Consider the following 19,027-nt stretch of genomic DNA (forward strand, 5'->3'; position numbering starts at 1 on the left):
CTAGATTCTAGACCGCAAAAACCTCGCCAGGGTTCAGTTAGCGCCGTATTAGGCGCCCGACGGTGACTCACACTCGCTTTACATACTTGTATTACCCACAAAGAGTAGTGTCTTTAACGAGAAAATCGAGGTAATCACAATAGTTTGGTTAGAAGACGTGAGTGGAAGAATACTACAATAATAAATAATAAACAAGTAACATTTCGTAACATACGGACAATAACTCATTTTTTCCCTTATTATAATATTCATAAAACTTGTAACTTATCTACTTCATAACCTAGCTAATATCTCTGGCTACACTTATAATCCACAGTTTTTCTTTTTCAAATAATTTTTCCGGCCCTAAAGCCTCCATTTAAGTAAAAAAACGGGAAGTTTTTTCATGTTACCTTATTCTTCCACTCACGTCTTGTAGCTGTAGTTGTTAGATATGTTACTTTGGATATCTGTAGGACTGTTAGTTATTCTAAATTCATATTATTATTGTGATACTTTGAGTTCAAACCAAAACTTATAAGTTTCTCCATTTGACGTATAATGAATAATGATGATGAGTAATTTGCCCCCCTCCTGGCCCAGAACGTGGGTACGCCCATGATGATGATACTATTTTGCTGTTTGGGATTCAGACTAGATCAAAGCTGTAATAATAATGGATTAATATATCTAGAATAATCATAGACAGAATAAGGCCCCGTCGCTTCCTAGACAATTCAGAGTTCCCATTGCTGAGGTTCCAATCTAACACGATAGCAAAATGTCCTTCTTGAGGACTGATTGCACACCGACCTTACCAGACGCGTGCACACACTCACACGCATACACGCACACACACACTCTCTCTCACATACGCACACACACACACAAACCCACGCACACACATACGATAATGTACAAAACGAATCAGAGCCTGTAGCCAAGACATTTTCTTTTTCGCTTCTTTATAGAATCGCCGATCAAAATTTTAAGGAATTGACATTAGAGTAGTCGAAAGTGAACTGTAATAAATATTTTTGAAAGCTTATATCAATTAAATACATTTTGATCGGCGATTCTATAAAGAGGCGATAAAGAAAAGGTCTTGTCTAAAGAGCCGGATCAACCTGCGATCAGTTCGATCGAAACGACCGGCTTCACCGTATATGGGGGCATTTAGTGCTCTGCCTTCCGGTAGAGTATTCGATTGACCAGTTCTATGACTTCTCTGACCTTGTCAAATTGTTTGTTTGAGTCCGTGCATACCGGTTACTGTTTGTTTTTCGACTTGACTTACGGTATTATAATTGCAAATTCTAAAGATATGTAATAAAGATAAATAAACATGAAGTAAGTATATAAAGTATATTATGTACATTATTTTAAAGAAATTTTGCGAGTCAGGAATAGGTTCTTTATTACTTCAACCAAGAACCTAGTCCGTCAGTCCATTTGACCTATAACCCATCAATCCCCAAGTGGCAGCCGGCTGCCGCATAACAATTGAAAATCTATTGTGCTGCGATACCCACGATGGAGGTGATAATGAGTATACTATGTATTAATAATAATTCGATTAAATAAGAAGGCTCAGGGACAAAAACAGGCCCTATCAATTCATAAGACAATGAGGTTTCCCATTCTTGAATTTTGTACAGCGAAGGCGATGGCTGTTTCTTTGTTCAGCCCTAGCCTGTATAGGTTGATGATATTGAAAATGATAGAGATACGAGAAGTAGACTATAATGTTCTTATAGGAACTTATATATATACGTGGGAGAGCCATGCTTCGGCACGAATGGGCCGGCTCGACCGGAGAAATACCACGTTCTCACAGAAAACCGGCGTGAAACAGCGCTTGCGCTGTGTTTCGCCGAGTGAGTGAGTTTACCGGAGGCCCAATCCCCTACCCTATTCCCTTTCCTACCCTCCCCTATTCCCTTCCCTTCCCATCCCTACCCTCCCCTATTACCCTATTCCCTCTTCAAAGGCCGGCAGCGCACCTGCAGCTCTTCTGATGCTGCGAGTGTCCATGGGCGACGGAAGTTGCTTTCCATCAGGTGACCCGTTTGCTCGTTTGCCCCCTTATTTCATAAAAAAAAAAAAAAACCCCACCCAACTGTTGTGTGGCATCTAGATAACTTAGGCATTCTAATCATAGGCTTATCTCGGGGATGTCCCTTATCTTTAAAAAATATTGTCAGAATTAAAAAAAACAGAATAAATCCGATTAAGATAAATGTTGATGATAAAGATTAGGGCCAATAACAGTATCAGTAATCTGTGGCACCGAAAGTGCCGTTAAAGCACTGACTAAGTGCGCCAAAGCCCGATCACAAAAGTTCGTTCATTACTCATTCATGTCACATAACTGTCTAACTAGTACAGGACAAAAAATCCGCATGGTTTTTGCCTCCCTACGGGGAGTTGGGCTCTAGGGCTGCCGCTAGATAATCAACACATGATGACGTCATGCGTGTTTCCAGGAAAGGGATTACAGGGGACATAATCCTTCCCAAAGTCTAGGTTAAAACCATGTAATTCTTTAATATCGACATGTCACATGGGTAGTTTCATATCCGCTACCCCTCATAGTGTGTGACAAAGATTGACTGTGTGACAAAGAACAATGACAATGACTTTGTGTGACCAAAATTTTAGGCTGTAATGTAACTGTGGCTGTTCGATCTAAATTATTATAGAAATTCATTAGATGGGCTTAGTGTTCTATAAAACATGCAGGTTGCTAATTTTTGTCATTCTACAAAAAAAACTTAATATCATACTCAAAACGTTTAAAGGAGTTATTACAAAATCTAGAATTGCCAGCCCTACGGTACCTTCTAGTAGCAACTAGCAAATGACCCCAAGTCCGTAATTTGCAGACTGTCCTAATCTGTTTATTAAGTATGTGCTGTATTTGATTGATGACTTGAAGTTTGGCTCTGTTTGTACAAAAGATTTAAAACTCAGATCTTTTGTACAAACAGAGCCAAACTTCAAGATAGAAATCAATGACATTAACCAGTAGGTTGACTAAAGTTTTTGAGAGGGCTAAGTTTTGGGTTCTTGCTCTTTTCGCTGTGAAGATGATGTGCCTGATTTCTGAGATTTTTTGACAGGAGCTTGTCTGTCGCTAGCGTTTTTGATTGGTGGTCTTGAAACAGTTGACTAATTATTAACAACGCTATTTGAAAGATAAACTTCAGTCAAAACACTTCAGTAACTGGGCATTAAACTATCATTTTTATGTTGAACCACCGCCTCTAGTATCCTATCTATTTAGACGACATACTCATCAACAGCTCATGTGAGAAGTGCCAAAGCAGTACACTCAACAATAGACAATAAAATAATGATCAATAAGGAAACCGGTTGAGTTATTCGATACAATTATACCATCCAAACTTGTCCTTATTATCGATGTCAATGTCTCAAACGTGTACTGACGTCTGACACACATCCTGAGGTCACGCTAAGGTCTCTTTACACTGCATGTGGTTGCGCAACCAGAACATGCGAATTTAGATTAAGTATATATATTTTTCTATAACGGGCACTTACACTATGAATATTGGATAGTGCTAGTGCTTACTAGTTCTATCCAATATTCATAGTTGCTAGTTAATGCACGGGAATAAAAACTTGACTATGTCCATTCCTGGGAATTTAAGTATCTCCCAAACAAATTTCACCAAGCCGCGGTTCAATGGTTAAAGCGGAAGGTAACAGATACACTTTCGCATTGACGTATCAATTGATTGCGCAACCGGATCCAACCAGCGAAACAATCAACCTTCCCTCTTTCCTACTACAACAATCTGTTTCTTCTTGTTAGTTTGGCATACCTTATCAACGTCTAGTGGTTAAAGTTACTGACAAACAGATACTCCTGCAGTTACGTATGTCTTGGTTGCGCAACCAAACCTGCCAAAACCACCAACCTTCCCTCTTTCCTACTACAACAATCTGTTTCTTCTTTGCAGTTCGTCATATCTTATCAACGTCTAGTGGTTAAAGTTACTGACAAACAAATACTCCTGCAGCTACGTATGTCTTGGTTGCGCAACCAAACCTTCCAAAACAACCAATCTCCCTCTTTCCTACTACAACAATCAGTTTCTTCTTTGTAGTTCGCTATACCTTATCAACGTCAAATGAGTGGCTAAGTTACAGACGAACAGATACTTCTGCATTTCTGCATTAGCATTTATGTCTTGGTTGCGCAACCACGCCAAAACAACCAACCTTCCTCTTTCCTACTACAACCTACCAAATAAAAAGTATTTTTAAAAGACTTTTTATTTGGTCTGAGACTACAACAATCTGTTTCTTCTTTGCAGTTCGCCTAGCGGGCGGGATGTCGCGGTAGTGTAATGGTGTAGCGATGTGACATGAGGCGGCATGTTCACCAAGAACGGCCGGGGCAGATGCCCTCGCCCCGCTAGGAGCTGCAAAAAGAAAAAAAATCCGCACACTCCCTGGAAATACTTGATGAATTGCCCACTCGTTAGGAAATGTTTTGGTACGGTATTCTTTTTAGTTTTTTTTTTTGTTATAGATTAGTTTTTTTTTTGTTGAGTTGTTTGGTTTGGCACGTATTTGACGTTGCGTTTAGGTAAAAATAAGCATTCCTATTTCATAAAAATGTTGATGTCAGAAGGAGGGGACTTCTTGAGACTTATTTTGTATAAGAGGTTCCGCGTGGCTCCGGTCGCATAAATAATTGATTCTGCGGGCCCGTAAATCCCAAAAATGTAGCCTATGTCCCTTCCTGTGGTCTTCTCTTTATCTGTGCCAAATTACATAAAATTCGGTCCAGGTAATTCGTGAGATTAGCGCGTTCAAACAAACTCTTCACCTTTACTTTATTATCTAGATTTGCCTGCAGAATTTATAGAACAAGGGTTAAAATACTTCTCATCAAAGAAACAACTCACAATATACTTCAATCCGAAGTGTTCCCATATTATATGGAAATGTAAAAATTCGACATAAAGGATTGAAATACTGCTTTCGATTTGACTCGCATTGCTTGCATGATTTCGCTTAGAACAGGGGTCACCAAATGGCGGACCGCGGAATGGTTACTTTTCTCATTGAATCCGAAGTGTTCCCATATTATATGGAAATGTAAAAATTCGACATAAAGGATTGAAATACAGCTTTCGATTTGACTCGCATTGCTTGCATGATTTCGCTTAGAACAGGGGTCACCAAATGGCGGACCGCGGAATGGTTACTTTTCTCATTGATATCTAAAAAATACCTTTGTAATTTCCGTAAAACATAAGTATGTTTAATATTATTTATATAAAATGTGTGAACCGCGAAGGTCATTTCATGTCTTAAAACGGACCCCGAGCGAAACTAATTGGTGACCCCTGGCTTAGAATATTATTTGACGTTCTTATGCAATAGAAAGTACTGAGCTAGAATATCCAGGACTCAAGAAATACCCTTTACAGTTTATGTATTCGATAATATCTAGTAATTTATATGTCTGTTCTATGTGACCTAGATTTAAATTATGTATTGGAGTATTCATGAAACTTTTTTGTAGAGTTTAGCTAGGTTTTCCCTAATGCCTAATAGATAAGTTTTCTTAGGCATAAATGAAAGCCAAAATTACCCTGGATAAAAACCATCGCAAAAAGATTTCTGATAAACACACATTCGCTAAATCATTACGACGAATGACCCATGCGAGGCGCAACCGATACGTTTAATGAGATTTTAATGTTTCAGCTATTTTATCTTTGGAGCTTATGCCGACTCCATAAGAGACATTTTATAAATACCTAGGGGTAAAATAACTGTGGACCAAAAGGATTTATTGCGTTTGGCGCCGTGCTGTTTTGCTTATAAATTATTTACACTAGCCACACCGGATTTTCATGGACAATTAATTCAGATTTAAGAGAAAATAAAGTTACTGAGTCTATATGTGATACTTAAATAGTGGAAGGTAATTTATGTTAGGACTGTTTTTGTCGCTAGGATAATATATTGTGGGTGACAAACTTTTAGAGTGGGTTGCACCACAGGCGTTGTTATAGTTACAGTTAAGATTAATTTTAGCAATCTCACAATATTAATACGCGAACGAAAAACTTTGTAACCCTTTTTACGGAAAATGGGGAAACGTAAGGTGCATGAAATTTTGCACAGTTATAGTTTATATGGTGAAGGAGTGCATCGAGCTAATATTATTTTGGAATTATGCTTTTATCATACATTTTTTAACAAATAAAACATTACACCCACTACAACACACACACATATGAGAAATGACAGATTTTTGAGTGACAAGCCTATACATACGAATTATACTCTTTTATTTATGGTTGAAGTCCGTTGACAACAATTTGACAAATTGAAAATGGATTATAGTTTTTTTTATTGAATCTAAGATACTATTAGACAATGCTTACACGGCCAGTCTGAGATCAGCTTAGTCCCAGAGACAAGAGTTGAAAAAAAAGTGATAAAGTCAATATTTTTTACAAAATATAGGTAGTAGTCCTAATGACGTTGAAACTAAGGTCGTTTTTCGACCATTGGGCGATCTCTAGTATTTATAAAATTATATACTTTCCCTGGACATTCACGAATATTTCAAGACTAAAATTAGCCATCATTAATATTCTAGTGACGCCATGACCATTTCATTATCTCATTACATGGCTATAGTTTTTTTGGTGTTTTGCCAGAAAAAGTTGTGTACATGAGCCAACAACAAAATGAACAGTGACCGAAAAACAGTACTGAACAATCCATGTGGAAAATTCCGGAAATCCCAAAATAGTTGCCCAAAAGATTAGAATACAATGTTTGGATTAGGTACATGATTGCAAAATTTTCCCCTAAAAGCATTGTCTTAAAATGTTTGGCCACTTTATTGCCTTATGTTTTGTGTCCAGATTTCATAAACAGTGCATTGGAAATTCTAAACGCGTTTGTGCCACAGTATAGACTATACACAGTAGACCATCCTGTTTTATTTTATTTGAAAAACAAAATATACACAGTAGACCATCCTATTTTATTTGGCTATCGTTAAAATATCAATCAGCAACGCCCTTGCCAAAGACAAGCCCTGTCAAAAAAACATCAGAACCGGGCATGAGTTAAACTACTGTATATGTACCGTGTACTGTATAGGTTATTTTCCTTACAATTTACAATACATAACATACTTAGTATTCTCTCTTACACCCATTGCGTAGTCTTACCTCTGTGCATTTCGCACTTATGAAAACAATACCCTTGTAATACTTTTACTACTTACTACAAGGATGCCATGGTCGAAATCAGACCGTACGCCATCTCGTAAAATGTCATTTGGGATAAAATGGCTAAATCTTATCAATGTACAGCTCGACAAGGCTTTAAATGAACGTGGGTGACATTACGAGGGCTGCTATTTATGTATCCGGAACTGGCCACTTACAAGAACAATATTTAAAAAGTAATTACAACATTTGAAAATAGAACTCTTTGGTTGAAGAATACATTTTGTTTCATGTGACTGTCAATTATTTTTCCATTGTGGCGTCATTTTGAAAATTGCGTGTCTTCATTTGCCATGGATTTAACGCGTGAACATTTTCGTGCAATGATTTACTACGATTTTCGGCGTGGGCTAAATCAACAACAGTGCTTTATTCAACTCACCGCAACTTTTGGAGATGAAGCACCATCAAAAACCACTGTTTATCACTGGTACAGTGAGTTTAATCGTGGGCGGTCTATGCTCACGGATGAAAATAAAGAAGGTCGGCCCAAAAACAGCTGTTGTCCCACAAAATATAGATGTTGTGCGGGAACTAATAATGCGTGATCGTCATGTTACATATCACGAGATAGAGGCGTCCTTAGGCATAAGTATGACGAGCATACATAAGATATTACACGAACATTTGGCTGTAAAAAAAATATGTTCGCGTTGGATTCCGCACAACTTGACAATCGATCAAAAACGGGCTCGTGTCGATTGGTGCAAAAAAGTGATAAAAAAATACAACCGTGGTACGTCAAAAGCCATTTATAATATCTACACAGGTGATGAATCTTGGATCTATGCATATGACCCCGAAACTAAACAACAGTCAACGGTGTGGGTGTTCCAAGATGAGCCGAAACCAACAAAAGTTACTCGTGCAAAAAGTACTTTGAAGCAAATGGTCGCCTGTTTTTTTGGAATTAATGGACATGTGGCTACAGTGCCATTAGAGAATCGTAAAACGGTTAATTCTGAATGGTATACGACCATTTATTTACCAGAAGTCTTTGAAGAAATAAGAAAGGACAACCGACAACGCAGAATCATATTACATCACGACAATGCTAGCTGTCACACCTCAGCTGAAACAACTCAGTTTTTGGAGGGTCAAAAGATCGAATTGACTGGTCATCCGCCGTACAGCCCTGATTTGGCACCTAACGATTTCTTTTTATTTCCATACGCGAAGAACAAATTACGTGGTCAACGTTTTTCGAGCCGCGAAGAGGCTGTTGATGCGTTCAAAATGCACGTTTTGGAGATACCTCAATCAGAATGGAAAAAGTGCTATGAAAATTGGTTCCAGCGTATGCAAAAGTGTGTCGATCATCGCGGCGAATATTTTGAAAAGCAATAAAACCATATTAAATGATATATGTTTGTTTCTTTTTTTAATTCCGGATACATAAATAGCAGCCCTCGTAACAGGAGCGCTGCTGGTAAAGGAGAACTGTCAAACACATGTCAAAAATGACGTTTTTGTATGATAGAAGCGCTTTATTCTTACGCCTACGTCAAAGCAGCACCGTTTAGGGTGCGTTTCCACTGACGTGTAGCGGAGTTTAGCGGTGCCCGAATTGACCAATCGTGCTATTCCAGCGAAATGATGAAATGACAGCGAAGCGGAGCGAAGATTTCGAGCATGGTGATTGGTCAATTCGGCACTTTCCGCTCTTTCCTCTCCGCTCCGCTCCGCGTCAGTGGAAACGCGGCCTTAGGATAAACCACAAGCCACAGCTGTTTTTCAGACAGAAAAATTAATAAAAATCCGAAAGATAGAGATTATCAAACATTTTCGTCAAAATATTCATTAAAATTTACAGGTTTTTTTAAGGTATCCATTACACGGTAGGTTCCTCGTCAGTCAATTCCATCAATCATGACTTTCGTTTGACTGTTGGTGAGTGATGGACTGACGAATGTATCCAGATTTTCGTCAATCACCGTCAGTCACGCTCTTACACGGTAGGTTACCCATCAGTCACAGTCATGACTATGGTAAAACTGACAGCAAAACCTACCGTCTAATGGATGCCGGATTTCATAGGTAGGTAGTAAGTATTTTTAGTGACGGTAACGCGTCACTAAAAATATTTTCACTAACATATTATTATAAAGATCACGAGTAAAAACACTATGCACATAAAATGATATTTTAATTACTTGAATTAAAATGCGAGGTTACAAACAGTTATGATCGGAATAACAATTTAACTTTACGAATTCTAAGTTTTTTCATTCTTTGGTCATTTGTTTTGAGTCTTGTTACCTAACTCTATTTCTAAAGTAGATGAGATAGAGTCAGATATATTTGAGAGTACCATAGACAGAGATAGAGTTCCACAATAATCTGTATACCGGACATCCCCAAAAAACTGTACTTTTTCGGAGTAAAAAGTAGCCTATGTATTAAAACAGAGCCTAAACTACTGCCATACCAAGTTTGATGAAATTTGGTTAAGCAGTTTTTGCGTTACGAAGCAATAAACATTTACGAACTTTTAATAATATTAGTGCCACACGGTAAGATTTATCGTACGATCCGTCGCGTCCAACCGATCGAAACTACAAATCTATGGTGTATGTCAAGATCATTAACGATTTACTTAATCGAAGACGATGTCGGACATCGCAACAAAAACCCATGCAATCATTAATACCGTAACGATGAATCGACAGTGTATGCCTCTTTACGATCAACGATTAGATTTTGTTTCACCCTGGTGCCACATTCTTCTAGGATCTAGGTCATTCTAGGCTTTCTTTTTTCTTTTGAATCCGTATCAACGCTACAACCACATAGGTAATAGTAAGTTCATTTTTCATTTTATGGGGCACGTATTTAATTATTTGAACACGTCCTTATCCTTCAGCTTTAAACAAGTAAATGATCGATCGTTACGACCAATCGTTTCGTGTATGAGCGATTTTGATGCGATAAATCGTCTCGATTTTCATCAGATCAGACGAATCGTACCCTATAGACGGTTTATTAGTACAAAAATGATAATGTAGGGTATCCAATATAAAAGTTTTTTTTATTAACCATGATATAAAGTAAGAGTTATTAGTAATTACGCAAAAGGGAGCTTAATGGAAAAATTAAGTCGAAATTTTCCATACCTTACGTTTCCATGGACTGTAGGTGAGTACAAGGTGTGAGGAGCATCAATGGGTGTTGGCACTCCGCCAGGTACTAGAATAAGTTAACACCGACTGTCCATTGAGTATGGTAATGTCCATTCATGCTTTGAGAGTTGAGACTTATTTTCATAATATGATTACTGAAGGTGTTGTTAAATAATCGGCCAAGTGTGAGTTGGACTCGCGCACGAAGGGTTCCCTACCATTAAAGAGCAAAAATAGTAAAAAAATGTATTTTTTATAATATGGGAGCCCCCTTATTTTTTTTTTTTTTAATTTTATTATTCATTATTAAAGTATAAATACAGCTGAGTATTTTGTGCACATTTCAAGTGCTTACCTGTTGTCATCATTGATACCGAGCAAAAATGTTTGAAAAATCACGTTTGTTGTATGGGAGCCCCCCTTAAATATTTAATTTATTTTGTTTTAAGTATTTATTTTATAGGGGCAACAGAAATACATTATCTGTAAAAATTTCAACTCTAGATATTACCGTTCTTGAGTTACAGCCTGGAGACAGACGGACAGACGTACAGACATCGAAGTCTCAGTAATAGGGTCCCGTTTTTACCCTTTGGGTACGGAACCCTAAAAACACGTTCGTTGCGTCGCGACGTTTATAAAACGTCAAGAATCAAGAAAACTCTACATTTTGCGCCATAGAAACTAATTTTACCTGGGATTTAAAATAATAAGTATTAAGTACTCGCACGTTCCATATTGCCTGTGCCTCGCCTAAAGTAAACATTTATAAAAAACTTAAAAGTCCTTTATCCTAATTTAATTAATTAAAGTAGAGTCAACTTCCAAATTATACCTTATTATAATTATAGGTCTACCAGAATCTGATGGCAAAAAGAGAGAAAATAAATTGACTCTAGCAATACCGGGATAATTGGAATAAAACATTTTGATCCACTGAGGTAGTAAGTACTACTACATACTATGTCAGTGTTTTGATCCTTTTTTTTCTTAAAGCGACCGATTCTGTTTGTTAAACATGCTAATAAAAATTTATCCAATTTTCAAGGATATTTTTTTGTAAAATCTACTGTCAAAAATTACCATCAGATTCTGGTAGACCTATAATTATATTATTATTATTAAGTACTAAATACACATTTCTTCTCTATAATTTACAAAACCAAACTTTATACGTTTTCTTTTTAAAAAGTAACAAGTAATACACAATCTCGTTTAACACCTTCGCTGCGAGACTAAAAGAGACGGTTTTTTATATGGTGCGTTATCAGGCCGATTCGCCTCATACTTAAACTCTCCGTCGCTGCGGTATAGGGCTCATTGACCCAGTAAGGTATCGACCGATATAAATGACTGTAACTATGCGAAAACTTAGAAATTAGGAAAACCACCATTCAATATCGATCGTAGAAGAGTTAGTGTTCATGGTGCTGGCTTCGCCCTGGATTCCTACTATTTACTTGAGAGATACATGCAAAAATATATATAAGGTCTTGTAACCCGATACCGCACTGAATTGTAGGTTTATTTAAGGGAGTTTTAGTGATGGGAAATAAGTTATCGACATATTATTTTTCATATCATTTATTGAAGATACAAAAATATCTGGCCTGTTATTTTGAAAAAATAACGGGCCAGTAAGGATTTTGCTGTGACTATTTTTTTTTTCAAATACTCTATATCAGAACGTTCACTTTCACGATTTCTTCCTTGCTGAAACAATTATTCAAGCATTTTTCTACATTGTTTATTTGGCCGAGGTATTATTAATGATTTAAGACCAATAAAATATCTCAAAACGTAAACAAATGACTGTGTAAATGCACTACCGTACCACTTTTGATAATTACGTCACAACACTAATATGAAGTAAACAATTCAATTACCTATACCAGTGCGGAAGACTTACCTTACGGGTAACGGGTCTTTCGACCCGTTACCCGTAAGGAATGGAAAAAAATATCAATCAGTGCGTTATCAGGTCGAAAGACCTTAGCATGATTTTAATGCTTTATCAAGTAGCCCTTAAAGTCCAAAACTCAAACCTATACTTGTCTCCTTTTAACCTACAAAAATACTTATTATACAGCCCCCGCACCAGGGGAAGTTCGCCGTTTCTCGCCTACGCACAGAGCTCGCGTACATGCATCGGGCGTTTAAGCCTTATAACGCAGCGAACGTGTTTAATACCAAGTGAATAAAATGAAACATTAAATACAAGGAATGGTCGTCCCTATGTAACGGTCAGTAGGAACGCGCCGGCTCTTACGAAGATTAAAATCTGCATAAGTGATTCCGTTGTTTATTCTAGACTGTAAACGATAAACAGTTAACAGACTACACTTCGGTGTTATTGTTATATGAATTTTAAATAATTCTTCTGATTCCTTGACCTTTGAAATAGATAGATAATATAAAAATTAAGAATCGTCAGTTGTAAAGACGGTCCGTCTCTACGTTAGTCCACCATAATTAACTATGATTGTGAAGCCATCAAAAGCCCGTACCATCGGAGAAACTTATTTTTCGGCAGTGGACGGACCTATGTCATTTGGTTGGGTTATGTCAATTCAATAGGTATAAGTCGTGATTTGTCGGCTGTCGGCTGGGTTTGACATAACGCCACCAACTTACGTAGGCCTGCCAACTGGCTATGAATAAACTTCTCTGATAGTACATTTCTCTACTTATTGCTCTACATAACAGTCTTAATATGTTTATGAAATAAGGGGGCACACGAGCAAACGGGTCACCTGATGGAATGCAACTTCCGTCGCCCATGGACACTCGCAGCATCAGAAGAGCTGCAGGTGCATTGCATCTGTACACGGGCAGCCTGTGGGTCAATTATAGTCAAACTACATATAGAGCCCTGCGCACCCAATATAATAATGCCTTCAGGGCGCTGCTGGGGCTGCCCCGATACTGCAGTGCTTCAGGGATGCTAGCTTCAGCTGAAGTGGATAGCTTCTCAGCTATCATAAGGAAATGTGTGGCATCCCTGATACATCGGGTTCGGGGCAGCACCAACAGCCTCCTGAGAACAGTTGCGGAGAGACTGGAAGTGGACAGTGCTATGATGCAGCACTGGACTCGCGTCCACCTAGTTAAAGACACTAATATCACGTATAATAGTTATATTATACGTGATATTGTGCTTGTCCCATAATATATTATTATAATTCGCAATGCTGTTCTCTTGCTAACATAGTTTTTAAGTTAAATGTTTACTAACACTATATGGTCCACAGACCGAAATAAAAACGTTTTATTTTTATTTATTTTATTTATTGCTGGCCTTTTAAGAGGGAATAGGGTAGTAGGGGAGGGTAGGGATGGGAAGGGAAGGAAATAGGGGAGGGTAGGAAAGGGAATAGGGTAGGGGATTGGGGCTCCGGTAAACTCACTCACTCGGCGAAACACAGCGCAAGCGCTGTTTCACGCCGGTTTTCTGTGAAAACGTGGTATTTCTCCGGTCGAGCCGGCCCATTCGTGCCGAAGCATGGCTCTCCCACGTGTAATCTGCGTTTTTATATTGTAAATATAATATTATGCACTTTATATACAACGAATGGTTATAGTATTGAGCAATCAACATTCTCCAATATCCAAATCGACCAGGCAAAGATGTACCTTGGTGGTGTGAGTTGTGAAATTGTGACGTCGACCATGCAAAACGTGTAAAACATAATCTGTGATAAACAAGGACACGGCTCTCTACTCTTTTGTGTGTTATACAAGTCAATATATTGTGGTATTGAGTATAACCCGGCCAAGCAAAGATGTAAAGTGCAGTGTGAGGTGAGGCGGATGGCGGCGCGGCGGTAGCGGCCGCATGGGTCAGGCGGCGAGCATGTGTCGCCTTCACGGATCATGTCTACATCACAAGAAAAGTATGTATTATAGAGCGTTCAAGTATTAATTAATTTTATACAGGGTGTAACAAAACTGAGTGTTAAGGGTGTGTATGGGTCCCCTATGTACTATCAGAGAAGTTGATTCCTATGCAAATCGGGGACCTAAGTAGTTTGGTTGCATTACGTCAAACCCAGCTGACAGATCACAATTAACATTCAATTGACATATTCGACCATGTATATTATAAGTTTATGTATTCGACCAAATAACGTTGGTCTGTCAATTGCACAGGCATCAACTTCCTCGATGGTACATGAAGAGTTCGCTGTGAAAATTGCAGCGCAGAAAGAGTATTAATCTTTCTTTTAACTTTTTTAAAATTCACGGGCTTGGGCGCTTGTCTATACAAATCACAAAAAAAAATTGCTCTTTCGTCGCTGCTACTTTCACAGTGAACTTTATATGTGGGTCACATACAAATCCTAAAGTATTATTTCTTTGTTTTGTAACATTTCGTAGGTGTAGGGTTGCCATCACCCAAATTCCATTCGCCGGTCAGGCACGACAAAATTCCCGGACATTTGGCCGAAATGTGATCATTTCCCCGGACACCTCTTAAACAGTATTTCCAACAAGAATTTGTAAAAATCTGACTAACTCAAGTCCGTGCAAGAAACCGTGTGTATGCTTAGCGAGTTTTTATCTTTCGTTTATTGCTGCATGACTTAAAAGTTAAATTTCTCTCATCAAAAGTGTTTGGATTTCACCCGGACGCTTTTAAAAAAACTGGCCGGCCGCACCCCGGACGCCTTTCAAACTAGGACAAATCCGGGGAAATCCGGACGGATGGCAACCCTGGGCCTACCGTAGGTGAAGCATATGAAATTGGATTTTTTTTTATGTATTTAAAATACTTAATATGTAATAAGTTTTTTGCGTGTACACAATAGAATTCGCGGCGCGCGTCGCTTCCAGGCTATCCGTACAACACTACGAAATACGAATAATAAAAACTAAACAACATGATCCGATGATCTCGATCCTCTAAAGCTGTATCTGTAAATGTATGGAGTTGACATTACATGAGTCGAATGACAACTTCATGTTATCGAACGCGTATGTCAATTCCAAACATTTGTGATCGACGCGGCGATTCTATAAAGCGATATATGTTTTTCTCTACACGGTAAGATTCATAGTGTCTTACGGTGAAAGGATATAAGTAGCTTTGTCCACACTGTGCCTTTTTCTGTTCGTCAAGGGCATGCGTTATAGCGCAGTCAACAGCGAACGTGAGGCATGCCCGCGACGCATGCTCTCTGACCGTATCCAAAACTTCAAAAATTACAATATTGGCGTTGCGTTCCTTGACGCATTCAAATATGAAAGTTGATGACGAAAATTGAAGATGAAAGCGCACAGTGTGGACATAGCTAATGTTATGTGTCAACATCGCTTTATTGATTTGATATTTTTTTGGCAAATTCCGTCGTAACAACTATAATGGCCAAGCGTGCATCGGTGGTCCGGTAGTCGGTAGGATGAATATATTGATTATGTACCCTTGCTACAACAGGCAATGAACAGAAGATGATGTACGAATATTGCCTGTTGCATTGCTGTCGCAAGACACAAAGTCACCTATTAGTGCTCTTTTTATAAGAAATTGGAGAAGTGAATATTATTAAAGCATAGCGAATTTTAGAATAATATTGTTATGAAAAAATATTGTTTTTTTTTTTATGAAATAAGGGGGCAAACGAGCAAACGGGTCACCTGATGGAAAGCAACTTCCGTCGCCCATGGACACTCGCAGCATCAGAAGAGCTGCAAGTGCGTTGCCGGCCTTTTAAGAGGGAATAGGGTAATAGGGGAGGGTAGGGAAGAGAAGAGAAGGGAAGGGAATAGGAGAGGGTAGGGAAGGGAATAGGGTTGGGGATTGGGCCTCCGGTAAACTCACTCAATCGGCGAAACACAGCGCAAGCGCTGTTTCACGCCGGTTTTCTGTGAGAACGTGGTATTTCTCCGGTCGAGCCGGCCCATTCGTGCCGAAGCATGGCTCTCCCACGTAAACGTTTTATTCCTGTAAAATACTAGAATAATATCAGACAAGAATCGCGATAATATACTTTCTTACATTGCGAGTTTACAGATCGCTAAGCGCCAGTTTACAACGTGATAATTTGATAAGTGGAATCTAAATATAGGAGACAGCTCAATATTTCTATTCTTAGACGTCTATTTGCTTGTCGTTACAAAATTTTCCATTTCATCTGTATTTCATTGTAGGAAAAGTAGAAAATGTTTAGTACCTAATTTTAAAATAATTTAAATAAAAAGTATATTTCCTTATCGTTTGGTATTGCCAATTTTAATGTGTGGCAAGATGAAAAAAAAATGAAGGAAAAACAGGTTGAAGTCCTCTCAAAACTTAGTTTCAATACTTCCTGTTAAGTGCCGGTCGCCGGATGAGCTATCCACACAAGTTGAGATACAACTTATCTGACAGATCTTCATACTCTATCTGTCAAGTTAAGTTGTGGATAGCCTATCCGGCACTTATTAGGAAGTGGTAAAACAACCCCTTAAGGCCTTAGGGCTTAGGCCTTAAATTACTAATGCTCAGCAAAGGAAAATGCGTAGTGTTACCACCATTATAGTGGTCTCTTTGATGGAGCGAGGGGTGAGCGGTAAGAGTGAGCTGACAAGGACACGCGTTGGTAGATCAGTGAACAGACGGATCGTTATTGGTAGATCGCCATCAGAACGCGGCACGCCATTGGTAGATATGGTACACATGCGCCGATTGCACCATCCACTTTTTCTGAGCGATTTTTAACTTTTGTGTGGCCTGTTAGTTCTGCTTGTTATAATTTAGCATTCAATTAAACATGTCACAAATCACAATATTACTAGTATATAACTAAGATAAAATTTTTCAATACCTACTCGTGTCGGTTACAGAAAAAGATCCTTGTCTCATGTCGGCTATATAATGTACCATTGTATATGTATAACATCAGTTATTTTGCAGTTGAATAAATTATTATTATTACAATATGCATTTAAGGTTCCCTGTAAGGTTTAACTCTCATGGCTACGTGAAGGATCCTTGTATACCGTGTTACGACGCACTACACCTAGGGCTGCCATCCATCCGGATTTCCCCGGATTTGTCCTAGTTTGAAGGGCGTCCGGGGACTGTCCGGGTGAAATCCGGACGCTTTTGTTGAGAGAAATCCAAACGGTTTCTTCTCTGGTTGATTTCAAGGACTTGAGTTTATCAGATATTTACAAATTTATGTTGGAAAAGAAGGGGAAATAACCACATTTCGGCCAAATGTCCGGGTTTTTTTGTGCTTGACTAGCAATGGCAATTTAGGTGATGGCAGCTCTTACTACACCCAGTATCGATTTCGCATTACCGCCACAGACTAGTGATTTACAAATACATCAGTGATTAGACGAATTGAAAACATTTACTTATTTATTTACCGAGCGAGCTCTGAGGAATCGGGGACTATGAGGCTTCCTTCTACTCAATACCCCTAGTGTCTCAAGACAGACATAGATCAAGGTAGATACCACATGTCGCTCCATTTGTATGAAAACGAGCGTGCCACTTTTTTCCTACCTGCTGTGACGTACCGATGATAAAAAGTGTTCATTATCAAGGCCAACGTTTCTTTTTGAATTTATACAGCTCAATAGGCATAATTAGGCATTTAGGCATTTTTAAAATTTCGATTGACGTCCGATTCCGATAGCAGGCTAAAGAACAGACTTTCGAAAGACGAGCATTGCTCGTCGTTTGGGAACGCGATATGGCACGCGAAGTACATACACACCACTTTGACATTGACTTGTTACATAATACAAGCGTATAAATACCCTAAGTCCTCAATTAATCGCGCAAACCCTACAAACAGTAACAGCTGGGCAAACGAGCAAAAAGAGTATTTTATCTTCACTACTTATTTATGATTTAAGATAGTATAAGTCACGTTTATAGTATAATTCTTATACACTGAAGTTTTACTGGAATAAAAAGGGAAGAATATTCCGGTGCGGGTGTAATCTCAATAAATTCAAAGGGGTATCATTATGGCCTCGTCCCCTCTATTTGTTAAATCTATTGCTTTGGACATAATATACTTGGGCTACTTTTTCTAAGGACTTCCTTTTCTTCGGTCTTATTGGACTTGAATGATAGTTGGTCATCAGAGAGCAAAGGGTGTATTTAAACCATTAAGTTAATATACCTAGCGGAATAGAGAAACAAAGGCCTGAGCAAGAGAGATGTCACTATCAGTAACACTGCGTGGTAAAAAGAGACGTGTGATACATGACAGCCGCACTCTTTTTTTGACGTCCAGTCGGCACGTGCCGCACGTTGACAATTTAATCTCATAGAATTCATGTTCAATCATGCTTGTGTGAGTGTATATGTACACATATTTTTCACACAGATGAAAACCAATTTTGGTTACGTTTGACAGCACGAGATTGTTGCTCTATTCCGCTAGGTATATTAACTTTATGGTCCAAACTGTGCACTTTCATCTTCAACTGTCGTCATCAACGTTCATATTGGCGCATTCAATAATTGAATGCGTCAAGGAACGCAACGCCAATATTGTAATTTTTGAAGTTTTTTTTTGGGCATGAGCATTTGGGCATGCCTCACGTTCGCTGTTGACTGCGTTATAACGCATGCCCTTGACGAACAGAAAAAGGGCACAGTGTGGACAAAGCTATTTGATAATGATACTTGCA

At 38.5% G+C, this 19,027-nt stretch overlaps 1 protein-coding gene across 7 annotated transcripts in view; it reads left to right on the plus strand.

Annotated features, from left to right (window-relative positions):
* Nucleotides 1-19,027, plus strand: part of LOC121735454 (dual 3',5'-cyclic-AMP and -GMP phosphodiesterase 11-like) — a 248,934-nt gene that overhangs the window by 86,188 nt on the left and 143,719 nt on the right. For 4 of the 7 annotated variants that reach the window (XM_042126285.1, XM_042126284.1, XM_042126288.1 and 1 more), the window contains one exon: nucleotides 4,323-4,504. In XM_042126285.1, coding sequence (XP_041982219.1) covers nucleotides 4,384-4,504 — 121 coding nt within the window. In that variant the 5' untranslated portion in view covers nucleotides 4,323-4,383. Of the gene's footprint in view, nucleotides 1-4,322; nucleotides 4,505-14,014; nucleotides 14,287-19,027 lie in introns of all 7 variants that reach the window. The other 3 variants (XM_042126289.1, XM_042126291.1, XM_042126290.1) reach the window with 2 other exon arrangements.

This window comes from Aricia agestis, chromosome 17 (assembly GCF_905147365.1).
Source record: "Aricia agestis chromosome 17, ilAriAges1.1, whole genome shotgun sequence".
NCBI classification, from domain to species: domain Eukaryota; kingdom Metazoa; phylum Arthropoda; class Insecta; order Lepidoptera; family Lycaenidae; genus Aricia; species Aricia agestis.